This window comes from Chiloscyllium punctatum, chromosome 28 (genome assembly GCF_047496795.1).
Source record: "Chiloscyllium punctatum isolate Juve2018m chromosome 28, sChiPun1.3, whole genome shotgun sequence".
Taxonomy (NCBI): domain Eukaryota; kingdom Metazoa; phylum Chordata; class Chondrichthyes; order Orectolobiformes; family Hemiscylliidae; genus Chiloscyllium; species Chiloscyllium punctatum.
In genome coordinates this window covers 19,622,450-19,641,176 of record NC_092766.1, presented here as the reverse complement: position 1 = coordinate 19,641,176, position 18,727 = coordinate 19,622,450, and the positions used below count along the sequence as shown (strand labels likewise).

The following is an 18,727-nucleotide window of genomic DNA, read 5'->3' as shown; positions in this document are numbered from 1 at the left end:
TTTATAAGATGATCAGGGGAATAGATAGAGTAGACAGTCAGAAACTTTTTCCCCGGGTACAACAGAGTGTTACAAGGGGACATAAATTTAAGGTGAAGGGTGGAAGGTATAGGGGAGATGTCAGGGGTGGGTTCTTTACCCAGAGAGTGGTGGGGGCATGGAATGCGCTGCCCGTGGGAGTGGTAGAGTCAGATTCATTGGCGACCTTTAAGCGGCATTTGGATAGGTACATGGATGGGTGCTTAATCTAGGATAGAAGTTCGGCACAACATCGTGGGCCGAAGGGCCTGTTCTGTGCTGCATTGTTCTATGTTCTAAATGTCGTGCAACTTTGAAATAAAGCTTCAAAACCCCAGCAACTGCTGCCGAGAAAACTCAAATTGAAAACATTGGCTCGAGGAGAATTTGATCCATTTATTCAGGCTCCTTTCAATATTTCAACTTTTAAAAATTCCGCAAGGGCTCACAAGCTGTTTACATTACTGGATTCAAATACATAACGTGATATCTCTGTTTTAAAATCTCTCTTCAAAAGAAAACATGACACCTTACTTCTCTTAAAGACATTATATTGCCTTAAATACTCCTCACAAAAAATGAACCCTCAATATACAAAGATAGCCTTACTTTTAAAAACCTTTTGTTTTGTCCTACAATTACACCACAATACACGTAGTGATATATATATATATATATCCATTGCTTTGACATTCAGCACGCTTTGACATTCAATAATACAATCCAGTGCAGTTTTTCTTTTTATTCTCGCCACTGAACGCCTCCCACTTCCTTCCTTAAAGTCGTAACACCGCATCAGCAGTTAGATGAGTTCCAGTGTGGAAACAGGCCCTTCGGCCCAACAAGTCCACAGCGACCCGCCGAAACGCAACCCACCCATTCGTCCTACATTTACCCCTTACCTAACACTAGGCGCAATTTAATATAACCAATTCACCTAACCTGCACATCTTTGGACTGTGGGAGGAAACCCACGCAGACACGGGGAGAATGTGCAAACAGTCAGCCGCCTGAGGTGGGAAACGAACCCGGGTCTCTGGCGCTGTGAGGCAGCAGTGCTAACCACCGTGCACCGTGCCGCCCAGTTACGTGCTGCTGTCCTGATACATGTACTAGGATTCTTTCAAAGTGTTAAAGGAGCTATTATAGAATATGCATTTTTCTCAGACACGTTGCTGGCAACGGAAGCGTTGAAATGTTAGTTTCCTCTCTTCAAAATAAAACGAAAAACAACATAGGTTCTCGAACTTGACAGCATGGTTACAATTGCACCAAAAAATCATTACTGAATAATGACTACTTCAGTAACTAACCATTCCAGGCAGTCAGTACCACACCTACCACACCGTAGACCAATTATCACAGTTATTGAATTTAATAAATGAACCCAATTTGACTAGTACCTGAGGTTGCAGTTCCTATGGGCATAAGTGACGCCTGCTGAAAAGATTCTGTAGTTGATTGTTCCTCAAGTGAATCAGCTGATTCTGTGATTGGATCGAAAGAAAATGAAAGAGACATTTTCGATTTCAGATTAACACAACTGGTTAAAAACCTGTTTCAGGAAATATGAAATATACATTACATATCTTTATTTTTTTGAAGTTTTCTTTGAACGTAGTCTGTGTCAGATGAACCATGCATGTTTGCCCATCATTCGTTGCCTTTGAGAATCTGGTGGTGAGCTGCCTTATTGAGTCACTGATGTCATTGCGCTGTACCACTCGAAATCAGGGAGAGGAATCAACTCTGCTTCAATAGACTGTATCGAAGCACTGAATTGAGTATCTGAAAATTTTCTCCGTATGTCGGACACCGTGAGTCTCACATTTATGTGATCACTCTTCTCGGCTATTGCATTGCATCACTCTCAAAGCCCATTCCCGACTTCTCGATGGCACTAATTTACATTATCTGAGTCACAGTCACGATCTCCCCTGATGAACCAGACCAAATCACTTCAAAAGATCTGAGGCAGATAGCCTAGACACTAATCTTTTCTTATTTTAAATACAACTGCCAGGCGTTGTGTGATGGATGCAATTCGATTGGTCAAACGACCAGTCTTCAATCAAAACACACTTTATTCGTACACTCTTTTAAAAATATAATAAAAGAAAGACAGAATCGGTATGACCTTATGCTAATGGAAAACTTAACAGAAGTATAAATTGTTTAACTGCCTAAGAATAACGTTTCAATGCAGTAACAGTCCATAAACACCCGTTGTAAAGAGGAATGCAGTAAAATAGGTTGTCAAACATGCACTTCTTAAATCAGCAAGGAACAAAAACTATCAAGAGAATAAGCTGGGAAAAAGGGTAACAAGGAGCAATGCACTGCTGCTTTGAAATGCACTTTCAACACCCGTGTAATTTTTACTGAAAACACTAAAATTTTAAAAATCCTGACTCTTAGGGGAGCTTGATCCCATCCATTCTGGCTGCCTCTAATATTCCAACTTAAAGAAAAACCTCACGGCCTCTCAAGCTGTTTATGTTTAGATTAGATTACTTACAGTGTGGAAACAGGCCCTTCGGCCCAACAAGTCAACGCCGCCCCGACGAAGCGCAACCCACCCATACCCCTACATCTACCCCCTACCTATACTACGGGCAATTTAGCATGGCCAATTCACCTGACCTGCACATCTTTGGACTGTGGGAGGAAACCGGAGCACCCGGAGGAAACCCACGCAGACACGGGGAGAACGTTATTAGTTTCAAACGGAAAGCTTGGTACCTCTGTTTTTAAAATCTCTCTTCAAAACAAAACAGAACACAGTCCACCTCTTAAAGTCATGTTATTGCCACAACTCGCCCTCACAAAAAAGAACCATCAATACACAAACATAGCTTGATTTTTAAAATCCATTTGTTTTATCCTATTAGTAGACCACAATATATATGCTGATGCATATACATTTCATTGAGTTTAATCATTCACTACCACAGTCCATTACAGCCTTATTTTCTCATTGGTGAACACCTCCTCCTTCCTTCATAGGCGATTACACTCTGTCATCCTGCTATGTGTACAATTGTCAAATTGAATGGCTGCAATAATTAGCTCAATCGAAATTGTCTGAAATTTTCATCCTTAAATTGTTCCCCCCCCAAAAAAACAGGTGCTTTATCTGAATATGCAATTGTCTCAGATACATTAATGGCAAGATCAATGAGTTCCCATTTCAATTCTGGGCTATTTTCAGCTCATGACTATTCAAGTTGTCGGGAAAAAAAATACAGAATTTGTCTTTATTTCCGCTGGTGGTGTTCTTGCAAATAATTCAGCATGGACATCCACATTATGTGCATCGAGAGCCACATAAATATATTTGCCTGAAAAGAGCTGGCTCGCACTGGGCTTACAGCTTTCATGCTGTCAAATTATCACAAATCTGGTCTCTTTTTTTCTACAAGCTGTTCCTGGGCTCAATGATACTCTGTCCCTGATTTTTTTCAGAGGGGTAATAAACCGGGCAGGTCTCTGATCAGTCTGGTTGGGAATAGAGATGTGACCTGTAGAAAGAAAGGGGAGTGGTCAGCTCTCGAGCTGAGCTGAGCAGTTTTAGTTCAGTCTTGAACTGGTTGGAAGTTCAACAGGGAGCTGTCTCTCTCTCTCTCTCTTTCTGCCCTTCAACTTCAACCTGTAAGCATGTGTTCCATTTATATTGGGTTTTAAAGGGAGTTTTCTTATTGGGACTGTTTGTATAATCGGAACCACATAATTAAGTCAGTTGGATAGGTTGAGTTCTGCAGGGATTCTTTATCCTGTTCTTTGTGTTTCATTGTGTAATTTTGTGAGTATATTTTTGTCTAGTTTAAAATATAGTAGTCAACCTGGCGAACTTAATCTGGGTAATTTTCACTGTACACTTTTCGAAACAAATTGCAAATATATGGTCTGAGCTGCCTGCTTTAAAAAATGTTTTGAATGGTTTGGCTTAGTCCACAACAAAAATGCCTTCTGACATTCCTTTGTGCTATGAAATTTTCTGCACTTTTTCACTCAAGTCAAACAGTGGAGAAATGACAGTGCTGAAACATTCCCATATTTTACTCTGATAAGGACCAGACGAGACCTCTTCAAAACGTTTCAAGAAGGTATCCTCAAACCTAACGTTTTCTTATTTTTAAGAGTGGGTGAAGTGGGTGTTCCAGATGTAATGCCACTGCACAAACTGTTTGATGTTTCGCAAAACAATTTACTATACTTAAAATACAAATAAGAGAAAGAATAATGCAAAATAACTTAACTGTCGGAAAACTGAACTGAATCATAGATATAGTACCCATCACTAATTGTTTGTTCCAATATGGCATCATCCCATAAACACACGCCTTGTCAAAAAGATAAATTCAGACAGAGTTTCTTTCAGGCCGTTCAACATGAAGAGAGATTTCAGAGAAAGTCCCAGTTAGTCGTGATTTACTGAAGCTTAATTCATTGCCACAGAAGGCTGTGGAGGCCAGATCATTGAGTATATTTAAGAATGAAATAGATTCTTGATTATTCAAGGGGATCAAGAGCTACCGGGAATAAGCAGGAGAATGGAATTGAGAAACTTATCAGGAGAAAGTGAGAACTGCAGATGCTGGAGAACAGAGCTGAAAATGTGTTGCTGGAAAAGCGCAGCAGGTCAGGCAGCATCCGAGGAGCAGGAGAATCGACGTTTCAGGAGCCGATTCCTGAAGAAGGGTTCATGCCTGAAACGTCAATTCTCCTGCTCCTCGGATGCTGCCTGACCTGCTGCGCTTTTCCAGCAACACATTTTCAGCTGAGAAACCTATCAGCCAAGATTGAATGGCAGAGCAGAGCCGATGGGAATACTGGCCTAATTTCTGATCCTATGTCTTATAGTCTTATGAAGCTTCAACTCTTCCTGAACCTAAGCAACATCACACTGCTCCAGCTAAAAAAAAACGTCTGATCGGGGAGAACTGGCTACTTCTATTGTCTATTGTCTAACTGGCTACTTCACTTCCATTGTCTATTCTCTAACTGGCTACTTCACTTCCAAAAATAGATCTGTTTCAATAATAAAACGAAAAGACTTTTCATTTACTGATTGAGGCCAGCTCCAGTAGACACTTTAGTGACTCAGCCTTTACAAACTCTCTTCAAAACAACCCAGGAGATAATAACAATTTTAATGTGACAGCATTGCCACAATTCCATTAAGGAGTCATTACTCAATAATTCCGGCTACTTCAATAACTATCCATTTTAGTGAGTTTCGACATCACCTACCTCCTGTTGACTGTGTGCCATCACTCACAGTTATTTAATGAACTCAATTTGACTTATACCTGACATTACAGTTCCTGTGGGCGTAGGTGATGCCTGCTGAAAAGATTCTCCAGTTGATTGTTTCTCAGGCGAATAAACTGATGCTGTGTCTGGATCTGAAGCAAAGGATAAACACAGAAGAGATATTTTAGATTTCAGATTAATTGAACTGGTTCATATCTGGTTCAGGAAATATGAAATAACATTCAACATATTTTAATCTTTCGTGGGACACACACTGCACTGGTTGAACTAGCTTTTATTTCCCGTCCTCCGTTAGGTTTGAAAATGAGTTGGTGAGCTGCTTTGTTGAACCGTTGGGGTCATTGTGCTGTACCACTCAAACTCATGGAGAATAATGCACTCTGCCTAAATGGAATACATCCAAGCACTAAACTGAATATCTGTAGATCACCAAAGTCACCACAGTCGCTGTAAACGAACGCTGTGGCTGTCACATTCTTAGAACATAGAACATAGAACAATACAGTACAGAACAGGCCCTTCGGCCCACGATGTTGTGCCGAACTTCTATCCTAGATTAAGCACCCATCCATGTACCTATCCAAATGCCGCTTAAAGGTCGCCAATGATTCTGACTCTACCACTCCCACGGGCAGCGCATTCCATGCCCCCACCACTCTCTGGGTAAAGAACCCACCCCTGACATCTCCCCTATACCTTCCACCCTTCACCTTAAATTTATGTCCCCTTGTAACCCTCTGTTGTACCCGGGGAAAAAGTTTCTGACTGTCTACTCTATCTATTCCCCTGATCATCTGATAAACCTCTATCAAGTCACCCCTCATCCTTCGCCATTCCAACTCTCAACCTATCCTCGTACGACCTATTCTCCATTCCAGGCAACATCCTGGTAAATCTTCTCTGCACCCTCTCCAAAGCTTCCACATCTTTCCTAAAGTGAGGCGACCAGAACTGCACACAGTACTCCAACTGTGGCCTAACCAAAGTCCTGTACAGCTGCAACATCACCTCACGACTATTGAATTCAATCCCTCTGCTAATGAACGATAATACACCATAGGCCTTCTTACAAACTCTATCCACCTGAGTGGCAACTTTCAAAGATCTATGTACATAGACCCCAAGATCCCTCTGTTCCTCCACCTGACTAAGAACCCTACCATAAACCCTGTATTCCGCATTCTTATTTGTTCTTCCAAAACGGACATCCTCACACTTGGCAGGGTTGAACTCCATCTGCCACTCCTCAGCCCAGCTCTGCATCATATCTAAGTCCCTTTGCAAACGACAGATGACCTCCTCACTGTCCACAACTCCACCTATCTTCGTATCATCTGCAAATTTACTGACCCACCCTTCGACTCCCTCATCCAAGTCATTAATAAAAATTACAAACAGCAGAGGACCCAGAACTGATCTCTGCGGAACTCCACTTGTAACTGGGCTCCAGGCTGAATATTTACCATCTACCACCACTCTCTGACTTCGACCGGTTAGCCAGTTTTCAATCCAATTGACACATTTCCCTCTATCCCATGCTTCCTGACTTTCCGTATAAGCCTACCATGGGGAACCTTATCAAATGCCTTACTAAAATCCATGTACACTACATCCACTGCGCTACCCTCATCCACATGCTTTGTCACCTCCTCGAAGAATTCAATAAGACTTGTAAGGCAAGACCTACCCTTCACAAATTCGTGCTGGCTGTCCCGAATCAAGCAGTGTCTTTCCAGATACTCATAAATCCTATCCCTCAGTACCCTTTCCATTACTTTGCCTACCACAGAGGTAGACTAACTGGCCTGTAATTCCCGGAGTTATCCCTATTCCCTTTTTTGAACAGGGGCACAACATTCGCTACTCTCCAGTCCCCTGATACCACCCCCGTTGACAGTGAAGACGAGAAGATCATTGCCAACGGTACTGCAATTTCCTCTCTTGCTTCCCACATAATCCGAGGATATATCCCGTCAGGCCCGGGGAACTTGTCTATCCTCAAGTCGTTCAAAATGTCCAACACATCTTCCTTCCTAACAAGTATCTCTTCTCGCTTACCAGTCTGTTTCACACTCTCCTCTTCAACAATACGTTCTCTCTCGTTCGTAAATACTGAAGAGAAGTACTTGTTCAAGACCTCTCCTATCTCTTCCGACTCAATACACAATCTCCCACTACTGTCCTTGATCGGACCTACCCTCGTTCTCGTCATTCTCAGGTTTCTCACATACGCATAAAATGCCTTGGGTTTATCCTTGATCCTATCCGCCAAGGATTTTTCATGCCCCCTCTTAGCTCTCCTAATCCCTTTCTTCAGGTCCCTTCTGGCTATCCTGTATCCCTCCACTGCTCTGTCTGAACCCTGTTTCTTCAATCTTATGTAAGCCTCCTTCTTCCTCTTTACTCGACATTCAACCTCCCTCGTCAACCAAGGCTCCCTCACACGACCATTTCTTTCCTGCCTGATAGGTACATACATATCAAGGACACGTCGTATCTGCTCCTTGAAAAAGTTCCACATTTCCACCACATCCTTCCCTGACAGCCTATGCTCCCAACTTTTGCTCCTCAAATCCTGTCTTACAGCATCGTAATTTCCCTTCCCCCAATTGTAAAATCTACCTTGTTGTGCGCACCTATCTCTCTCCATAACCAAGGTGAAAGTCACAGAATTGTGGTCACCATCACCAAAATGTTCACCCACTCACAAGCCCATCACTTGTCCCGGTTCATTACCGAGTACCAAATCCAATATGGCCTCCCCTCTGGTTGGACAATCTACATACTGAGTTAGAAAAGCTTCCTGGACACACTGCACAAACACCACCCCATTCAATCTACTTGATCTAAAGAGCTTCCAATCAATATTTGGGAAGTTGAAGTCGCCCATGACTACGACCCTGTGGCTTCTGCTCCTTTCCAAAATCTGTTTCCCAATCTGTTTCTCCACATCTCTGTGCTATTGGGGGGCCTATAGTAAACACCCAACAAGGTGACTGCACCTTTCCTATTTCTGACTTCAGTCCATACTACCTCCAAAGGCAGATCCCCCCTCGAACTGCCTTTCTGCAGCCGTTATACCATTTCTAATTAGCAATGCCACCCCCCTCCTTTTTTACCACCCTCCCTAATCTTACTGAAACATCTGTAACCAGGAACCTCCAACAACCATTCCTGTCCCTCATCTATCCATGTTTCCGTGATGGCCACAACATCGTAGTCCCAGGTACCGATCCACGCCTTAAGTTCACCCACCTTATTTCTGATACTCCTTGCGTTGAAGTATACGCACTTGAGCCCATCTCTGTGTCCACAAGTATTCCCTGTCAGTGCTACCTTCTCCACAGCCTTGGCCATCCTGACACACAGCTAGCTTACTTGCTGGACTACAAGTCCGGATCTCATCCCCCTGCCAAATTAGTTTAAACCCCCCCTGAAGAGTGCTAGCAAACCTACCCCCCAGGATATTGGTGCCCTTCTGGTTCAGGTGCAACCCGTCCTGGTTGTACAGGTCCCACCTTCCCCAGAATGCAGTCCAATTGTCCAAATACCTGAAGCCCTCCCTCCTACACCATCCTTGCAGCCACGTGTTCAACTGCACTCTCTCCCTATTCCTTGCCTCACTGTCACGTGGCACCGGCAACAACCCAGAGATGACGACTCTGTCTGTCCTAGCTTTTAGCTTCCAGCCTAACTCCCTGAGCTCTTGAATGACCTCCCCACCCCTCTTCCTACCTATGTCGTTGGTGCCAATGTGTACCACGACTTCTGGCTGCACACCCTCCCCCTTAAGGATTCTGAAGACACGGTCCGAGACGTCTCGGACCCTGGCACACGGGAGGCAACAAACCATCCGAGAGTCTCGCCCATGTCCACAGAACCACATGTCCGTCCCTCTAACTACAGAGTCTCCTATAACTAGCGCTCTCCTCCTCTCCCCCTTACCCTTCTGAGTCTCAGAGCCAGACCTCACGCCACAGACCCCTTCACTGCAGCTGACACCTGCAAGGCTGTCCCCCCCAACAGTTTCCAAAGCTGTATACTTATTATTTAGGGGAACGACCACAGGGGAACCCTGCGCTGCCTGCTTCTTCCACTTCCCACCTCGAACTGTTACCCAGCTAACTCTGTTCTTATGATCACTCTCCTCAGCTATGCCATTGCATTCCTCTCAAACTTCATGTCCCAACACTCTAAGGTGCGAAGTTACATTTTTCGAGTCACTTCCACGGTCTGTTATGAACCAGACGACCCCTTCAAAATATATGCAGGAGTCAGCCGAGACCATAATCTTTTCTCATTTTGTATGCAAGCGCCAGTCATTGTATTCCTATTGCAAACTATCTGTCGAATGAGAATACACTTTATTTATGGAGAAAATGACGACTGCAGATGCTGGAATTCTGATGAAGGGCATTTGCCCGAAACGTTTGATTGTCCTGCTCCTCAGATGCTGTCGGATCTGCTGTGCGTTTCCAGCAACACACGCGTTTTACTTTGCACTGTGCTTGAAATGTAGTAAAAGAAAGACGGAATTGGTATAATTTAAAACGACTGGAAAAGTTTACAGAATTGAAATTATTTAATTGCCTAACTGTAACTGTTCATTACAGTGGCTCTTAACGTTAATGTTGAAATGTTGCTTCTCAATCCCGGAATACTTCTGCTGATGATTATTCAATCGTCAAAAAAAAAACACAATCGGCATTTCTATCCTCTGGTCACGTTCTTGCTCCAACCTTACTAGGACCCAAACAGTTCTTCGCTGCTGCAGCTAAAAACAAACTAGATAGTCTGATCTAAGAGTCACTCCACTTCCATTGTTACATCTGCTTTAAAACAAACCTAAAGTCCTCTTAAATAATTGACTTCGACCGCATTCAGTAGAAACTTCGGCAGCTCAACGTTTACGATCTCTCGTCAAAGAACCCCAAAATTAATGTAATCTTTTTAAAATAACAGCATCGTCACAATTGCATCAAGGAATCATTGCTCAATAATTCCACTTCCTCCAATATTGAAAAGTTTCAGACAGTCAGTACCACAACTATCTCTTGTTGACCGTGTATCCTTACTCACAGTTATTGACTTAAGTAGGGGGATCCAGTTTAACTTTTACCTGAGGTTGCAGTTCCGGTGGGCATAAGTGACGCCTGCTCAATAGATTCTCCAGTTGATTGTTCTTCAGGCAATTGGGTTGGTACTGTATTAGGATCTAAAGTGAAGGATAAACACAGATGTGGCATTTTTGATTTAAGATCAACACAACTCGTTAAACTCCGGTTCACTAAGTATGAAATAACATTACATATCGTCTTTAAAAGAAAAATTGAACGTAGGCTGAATTGGTTCAATCAGCTTTTATTGCCCGTCCTTCGTTGACTTTGAGAATCTGTAGGTGAGCTGTCTTGTTGAACGACTGATGTCATTGGGCCGTCCCACAGGAAATTAGGGAAAAGAATCCACTCTGCCTCAGTCCACTGCATTCTAGCAGTAAATTCAATATCTGTAAATCACTATGTCCCTGTCTTTCAGACACTGCAAATTACACATTCCTGCCATCACTGTACTCAAGTATTCCATTGCATTCCTCTCGAAGTCCATGTCCACATCTCTCAGGGTCTAATTTACATTTCCCGAATGCCTGGCATGCTCTGTCCACAGACATTGTGCTCATTCAGCATTTCCTCGTGCAACTGCGTCAAAATCAGCTGTCCAAATGGACTGCATGGCACGTCCTGCAGTTGACTTGCCACCACACCTTGTTGTTGCTACATTTTATTTACTGCAGTATACACACCACAGTTTACTACATTCAATCTTCGTATTCAGTAAATGCTAAACACCAAAGTTATGAAGTGTGTTCACCTACAGCTTCTCTCAGACTGCATGGATCATTTCGAACAGCAGTTGGACTCAATGAGGAGAGTACAGGAAGTTTTGTGCATAGGAGTTTAGTCACTTTGAGGGTTCAGAGAGATTGATCGGTGAGCACCAGGAAAGGCAGGCAGTGTAGATGTGGCTTTCAGAGGAAGTAACAGTTGCAACCAGATCTCTGGTACCACAATGATTCTGCTGTGTAGCAGGAAGGGTTGAAGTGTCAGCGACTGGCAACACAAAAAGCCATTTTTGTGGCCGCGAGTGTTATGGTTCGTTGTCTGCATTCTGCCAGATCAAAGATGTCTCTGAGTGGGCATCCGACATTCTGAACGGGGAGAGTGTGCAGCCTAAGGATGAGGTCCATACTGGTGCAAACAACAGAGGCAGCAAGACAGATAAGGTCCTGCAAAGGGAAGTCAGGGACTTAGGTAGAATTTAAAAAAAAACTAATCCTCTAGTGTTGTAATCTCAGGATAATTCCCTGTGCCTATGCTAGTGGAAATAGGAACAGAGTACAGTTGAACGCATGACTAAAGAATTCAGGGTAGATGTAGTTGTTACTTTCTGGATGAGCTGGTAAGCTTGTTTGCAGACGTTTTCTCAGTATACAAAGTAACATCACCAATGCGTCTCCGGTGAAGCGTTGGGGGTCTGTCATGCTTGCTATTCATGTGTCCTGATTTGCTGAGGTGGGTGGTATAACTTCCGTTTTTGTTTTTCAGTGATTGCTATATGGTGTCTAATTCTACCTGTTTGTTAATGGAGTTCTGAGTTGAGTGTCAGGCCTCCAGGAATTCGCGTGCATTTCTCTGGCTTGTCCTAGACAGACATGATCGACTTGTGTCCACCCACATAGACAAAGAAAGACTGGGACAATGTATCCATCTTATCTTAAAATGATGATACATGCTTTCAACATTGTAACACTGCTGAGTCCACTTTTGTTTGTCATTTATATAAACGATGGAGGTGATAATATAGAATTCGTGGTTCATAAATTCGCGAATGACACCAAAGTTCATGGCACAGTGGTCAGTAAAGAAGATTATCTCACATTACAAAGAGCTCTTGATCAAATGGGTCAATGGGCTGAAGAGCGGCAGATGGAGTCTAATTTGGAAAAATGGCTTAGAAGGAGAGGCTGTATAGGCTGAGATCTTTTTCACTGGAGCATAAGCGAGGAATTGTGTACAGAGATGAACTGAACATTTTTGCAAGCAGCCCTGCTATTTCCAGCCTTGCCACATTCAACCATTTACGTTTTAACTGGTCCGAAGATTTCTCTACTTTTAAGCCAGCCAAAACACTGAGAATCTCTTAAAAGGAATTGCTAATTTGTTTGATTGTGTCACAGATCTTCTCCCTGATTTCGATATTTACAGTGTCCCTTTCACTCAAGAACACTGACACAAAGTGCTCATTCAGAACCCTGCCTTTGGCTTCAGATACAAATTACCACTGTGGTCCTTAATGGGCTCTAATCCTTCCCTTTTGTCCTTAAGAATGCACTTGTTAAAATAACTCTTACTCTTTTAAGTTCGCTCTTGCACATTCTAAACGTTTTTCGGGCTCACGTTGTTTTGAACTTTTGATATCTGTTATAATCCTTCTTTTTCTCTTAATCTAATGCAGTATTTCCCTGGTATCCAGGGGTCACAGGATTTGCTAGTCCCAATTTTTGTTTTATTTGTCAGATCATGTTGGTCCTGCGCTCTCCATATTTCCGTTTTGAACACATTCACTGTTGAGAGAGGGATTGCTCTTGCTTCACTCTGGCCAAATCGTATCTGATCAAATATATACAAATAACTCCCCATCGTTTTTGCACTTTACTAACTAGTCTCTAGATGGCGCTATCATTTCATTTTACACGACATCGCTCTTGCCTCCATCGATACTTGGGTATCTTTTCAGTCATTACGTACAATTCATTGTTACCAATACATACAAATGCCATCAGTCACTTGTTACGAAAGTGTAGAGGTGTACTGTACGTTTAAGAGAGAGAGGAAACTAGCAAGGACTGACTGAAAGCACAAGAGTATCCTAAACAAGATAAAAACGTCGAAACAAATAGCTAGAGTTGTGTCACCATGGAACAAAAACAAATTCAAATTCGGGCAATCAATTTAAATTATGCCCAAGAAACCAAAATTTGAATTTCACTGTTTGGGATGACATCAAACTAATGAAATTATCTGATGTTTTGGGGTATGAAACCAGATATTTTGAACAGTTAAGGGGAGAAATCCCAGGAAAACCAACAAATATAGACTGCGAGCTCTCTGAAAGCTACCTGCTCACATGAAAGATCTGTGAAGCAGAATACTGAAGAGGAAGATACAAAGAGAAGATTCGACAGGTTTTGAAATTTGCTTTTTTTTTTGTAAGTCTTTATCGGGGTTTTTATTGGACCAGTATTGTAAAGTGGGAAATAAAAGATAAGTTTAAGAGGAAGGAGTTGTAAATTGTTGCTTAATGTTCTCTTGTGGACTTAAAGAATAAATTTGTTAATTTTTACTTTAAATAGTGACCTTTGTCTCTTGGAATTTAACAGATTGTGACGTGGGGTGAGCTTCTCTGTATGTTGGGTTTAAATTAGCAGAGGGTATACCCCATGTCGTAAAACACACCATCCCACTTTCCTCAGTCATCTCACTCTTACTAAGTCATCCTGTCCAAATTGCCTTCAAACATGCAATCCCATCTTAAACTATTATCGTATTAAGCCTCTGGAATCACAATCAAAATAAGTTAACATGCAAAAGTACAGCATAAGGGTCAGTTCAGCACATTCTTTGTTTGGCAAGAGATTTCAGGGAATGGTCCAGTACAACATTATATCACATGCTGTTCAGATCCGTCCATGAATAATGTGCACCGCATCATTCTATCCCAGAACTTTCAACCAGACTATTAAGTCACCATGATACACTGCATCCCCTCCCCTCAGTGCCCACATGATAACATTTTGATGACTGGTAAATGTAACACGCTGCATTTTAGAAAAGCAAATCAGTGCAGGACCTATACACTTAATGGTAATGTCCTGGAGAGCGTTGCTGAACACAGACACCTTGCAGTGCAGGTTCATAGTTCCTTGAAAGTGGAGTCCCAGGTCGATAGAATACTGAAGAAGGCGTTTGATACTCTTGTTTTTATTGATCAGTGCATTAAGTATAGGAGTTGGAAGGTCATGTTGCGACTGTACAGGTCATTTTTGGAATATTGTGCGCAATTCTGGTCTCTGTCCTTTTGGAAGGATGTTATGAAACTTGAAAGGGTCAGAAAAAATTTAGAAGGATGTTGCCAGGGCTGGAGGAATGAGCTGTAAGGGGAGGCTGAATAGGCTGGGGCTATTTTCCCTGGAGCATCGGAGGCTGAGGGGTAACCATATGGAGATTCATAAAATCATGACCAGGTAAACAGATTAAGTGGTTTTTCTGGGCTAGGGGAGTCCAGAACTAGTGGACATAGGTTTAAGGTGACAGGGGTAAAAAAACAGGGACCTAAGTGGCAACGTTTTCACACAGAGGGCGGTGTGTGTATGGAATGAGCTGGCAGAGGAAGTGGTGGAGGTTGGTACAATTACAACATTCAAAAGGATGGGTATATGAATAGGAAGGGATTAGAGGGATATGGGCCAGTGCTGGCAAATGAGAATATATTAACTTAGAATATCTGGTCAGCATGGACAAGTTGGACGAAATGCTCTGTTTCATTGCTATACATCTCTATGAGTCTATGCCTAATCCAGGCCCACACTTTGTGGACATCCTAGTATAAATATTGAACTATCATGCTGTTTCGTTAATTACATCTTCCTCAGTCCTCCACATGTCTCCATAGTGTTCACTGCTCACTCCATATCATTCACTTACCAATACCGTGTCTATGAGGAGGCAATAGCCTTGTGGCGTTCTTGGCACACTATTACTTCAGAAGCTCACCTAATGATGGGTACGCAGGTTCAAACCCTGGCATGGTAGACTGATTGTCAGAATATTACATCTGTTTTGCTCATGTACTTTAGGGATGGAAACCTATCATCTTCCCTATTCTGGCCTTCATGTGACCCGTACCCAAAGCACTGAGGGTGATTCTTAACCTTCTTCTGGGCAATTAGGGTTGGGAATAAATGCTGGCCCAGCTAGCGATGCAAAGGAAAAAAAAACTACCTCCTTCTCCTGACTACTCCAGCTCCCATTCACTGTGGTTATCTATTTCGTTACTGTCTCACCAGCTTAATTTCCTTCTCCTTCTTGTTCTCCACTGTCTCCCCCTTTATCTTGTACTTTGACATGTTTCTCACTTATTTCTACACTGTGACTCTGAAGGACTATCGTCGATCATATTGGATTTTTATCATGTATCAAAGACTCGGGATAGTGTGCCTAGGCTGGGCCTAAGTGACTGCTAGAAACGTATTACCTGGACAAGGCTGAACAAGATTTTCTGTTAAGAATTCTCAGTTTGAGCGTCTTTTGCCCAAGAAATCAACCTCCAGCAATCATAGAAAGCAAATTTTCCTGCCATAGTCCTGGACGAGATGTTTTCACTCAGACAGTCATTGAGTTCTACAGCATGTGCAAACATTGCCCCTCAGGTCCCTTTTAAATCCTTCTCTTCTCACTTTAAACCTCTGCCCTTTACATTTGGACTTCCCTACCCTGGGGAAAGAAGACCTTGGCAATTCAAACTATTCATGCCCCTCATGATTTTATAAACCTCTTAAGGTCTCCCTTCAGCCTCCACACACCAGGGAAAATCGCCACAGCTTATTCAGCCTCTTCCTATAGTTCAAACCCGATAACCCTAGCAACATTTTTGTAATTTTATTTCTACACTCTTTCACGTTTAACAACATTTTTCCTTGGCAGGGGGAGCAGAATTGAGCGCAATATTCCAGAAGAGGCTTGAGGAATGTTCTGTACAGATGCAATATGACATCCCAACTCTGATACTTAATGCACTGTCTAATAAAGGCAAGCATATGAAAGACCTTTCTCACTACATGTCTACCTGTGACTCAATGTTCTAGGAACTAACAATCTGCAGACCAAAGTCTCTTTATTCAGTGAAACTCCGCAGGACCCACCATTAATTGTACATGTTCCGCCCTGAATTAGCTTATCAAAATGCATCACTTCACATTTATCGAAAGTAAACTCCATTTGCCACTCCTTAACACATCCAAACAAGGTCCTATTGGACACTGAGATAACCTTCTTCACAGTCCACTACACCACCAGTTTTGATGCCATCAGCAGACTTGCTTAAATTACAATAAGAAATAAAAGGATTTTTAAAGAAAATTTTCAGTAAGATTCTCCATGTTGAATTTGGTGTAAGCATTAATTGCTGTTACCAGTGCATTATCACAATTTGTTTTTGATTTCTTGGTTTCAGTTTTTCAATCTATTCTCAAAAGAATTGCCAACGGTTGCAATGCTCAAAAATTTGTACACATTTTCAGAATTGCCATTGTCTAAGAACAAAAAGTATTGCATTATTAGCAACCTGGGTGTAAGTCAGTCCCAGAAACCCATTATTACTTATCAATCGTAAAAACAGACTTCCATTATTAAAACTTTCAAGATCTGGAGCATTTACCTGTAATAATAGGATGCCTAAAAAAAACTAACAGCTATTCATTATTGATATTTCCATTTTAATTCTTAAATTCTGAAAGTATTAACTTTGCAATCCATTAGTCTTATTCTTATTTGACTAGATTCGTCTTTTGGCTTCCCATAATCAAAACACAGAGCCTCAATACCCTTTAGTTTCAGTAAATAGTTCAATTTGTTTTAAGTATTTCTTATTTGTGTCAGCATTTCGATTCAAAAAGATGAAAGACTTCATTTTTAATACTGTCAGAGATAAAGAGTATTTAGTGTCAACTTTGTAGGCAATTCCAAACATGTAATCTACCTGTGCAATAAGCTGCGCAGTAGAACAATGACTTCAATTCATAAACGAAGAAACTGGCACAGTTTTTGACCTTTATCTCATGCACCCAATAGCAGGGGTTTCCATTCCAGTTAATACAAACTGTTCTTGTCACTTCCCCCTCAACTCTGTCCGGATGAGAACCTGAAAGTAGATTTATAAATAGTGAAGGTTGTAAACAATGTGAAAAGTGCGAACCTGATGTTACAACATTCAAACATACCTTGTATCCAGGCACTGGAATAAGCGGAGCAGCGATGTGTTGGAACTACTGACTCTGACATTTTCCATCCGCCAGAACTGAAACAGAGATTAGAGTCAAACTCTTGAGGCATAGTATGTATTAAGCGACAGACCAACTGGCAGGCTGTATGGTGCAATAATCATAACAATACGGCGGAGGAAAGGTAGGAAGTTATCCCACTGGGCTACTAATGTGAAGATCTATGCAAATGCTTGGAGGACAGGGTTTGGCAAACACCACAGCAGCTCGTGGTAAGCAATATCAACGAAGGACTCTAAAATTAACTGGTTTGTGATGCCAGGCACCAAGTGATATGATGGGTTCTTAGTTGCTCTTTGATATGACCAGCAGGTGCCAGAGGAGCAGAAAATGACTACACCACTTCAAAAAGACTGCTTCATAATGACAATTTTGGATGGGCAACAGGTTTTGACATTGTGGAATACCCTGTGGGGAAAAAATAACGGAAAAAATCGCCTGTTTATTTAATAATGCATCTAAAATTGAACTTCTAATTACCTCTTAAATCTGTACCATCCATAATTAGTGTAGGTATCACACATTAGCATCCTGGAGCATTTCAATTCTCTACAACTTGTACTCCTCCAGGGTTGATCCAGGACAATGTGATCTTCGCAGGGGTCACTTTGTATTAAATCTGTAACTGAGGAACAAAAACGTGTTTACTTTAAGATAAAGTGCACCCCATGTTACTTAACAACTTATGCCAATAGTTCAGTTTCGCCAGCCACTCAGTTCATAAAAAATATTGAATGATTACTCCCTGTATAATCCACACAGACAGTCGTGTGCATTATGGCTTACTTTTCAAACAACAGAAAGTTACCTCTTCACAACTGTTTTAGTTTGTGATTTCCAGAATCTGCAGTTCTTTGTCTTTAGCGTTTAACTCACTGCCAATATCTTCCAGATATGCACTTGTTGAAGTTTTGCTCCTCTCTTTGACACGATCACCGTTCTAATCTTTAATCTTGTTCACCATAGTCACTGTAGTTGTCGCTCCTGGCGTTTGACAAGGTATTCGCCAAAACTCACTTCCACAGCCTTGGCAAATTTCTCAGCGACTCCCTCTGGCTCAGGCTCGTCCCACATAAATTCCAAGTCCAGTTTCACCCAGCTTTGCAAAATTGAGTTCTGAAGAAGGGTCGCTGGTCCTGAAACATTAATTCTGCTTTCTTTCCATAGATGCTGCGAGACCTGCTGAGGTTTCCCCCAGAAATGGCTGTTTTTGTTACAATTCCATCTTTCGACTTTTGATTGGGGGATGTGGTGGTCTGGTGGTAAGATCACTGAGCTAGTAACCTGGATGTCCAGGTAATACATACAGCATAGAAC

The 18,727-nt window shown here is 42.0% G+C and overlaps 1 protein-coding gene across 1 annotated transcript in view; it reads right to left on the bottom strand.

The window, feature by feature from the left end:
* Positions 1 to 18,727, bottom strand: part of LOC140454053 (uncharacterized) — a 118,155-nt gene that overhangs the window by 74,417 nt on the left and 25,011 nt on the right. The window contains exons 7-12 of the mRNA XM_072549015.1: positions 17,891 to 18,035; positions 17,351 to 17,427; positions 17,110 to 17,271; positions 10,415 to 10,510; positions 5,331 to 5,426; positions 1,422 to 1,505 (exon numbers count right to left, since the gene is read on the bottom strand). Coding sequence (XP_072405116.1) covers positions 1,422 to 1,505; positions 5,331 to 5,426; positions 10,415 to 10,510; positions 17,110 to 17,271; positions 17,351 to 17,427; positions 17,891 to 18,035 — 660 coding nt within the window. The remainder of the gene's footprint in view (positions 1 to 1,421; positions 1,506 to 5,330; positions 5,427 to 10,414; positions 10,511 to 17,109; positions 17,272 to 17,350; positions 17,428 to 17,890; positions 18,036 to 18,727) is intronic.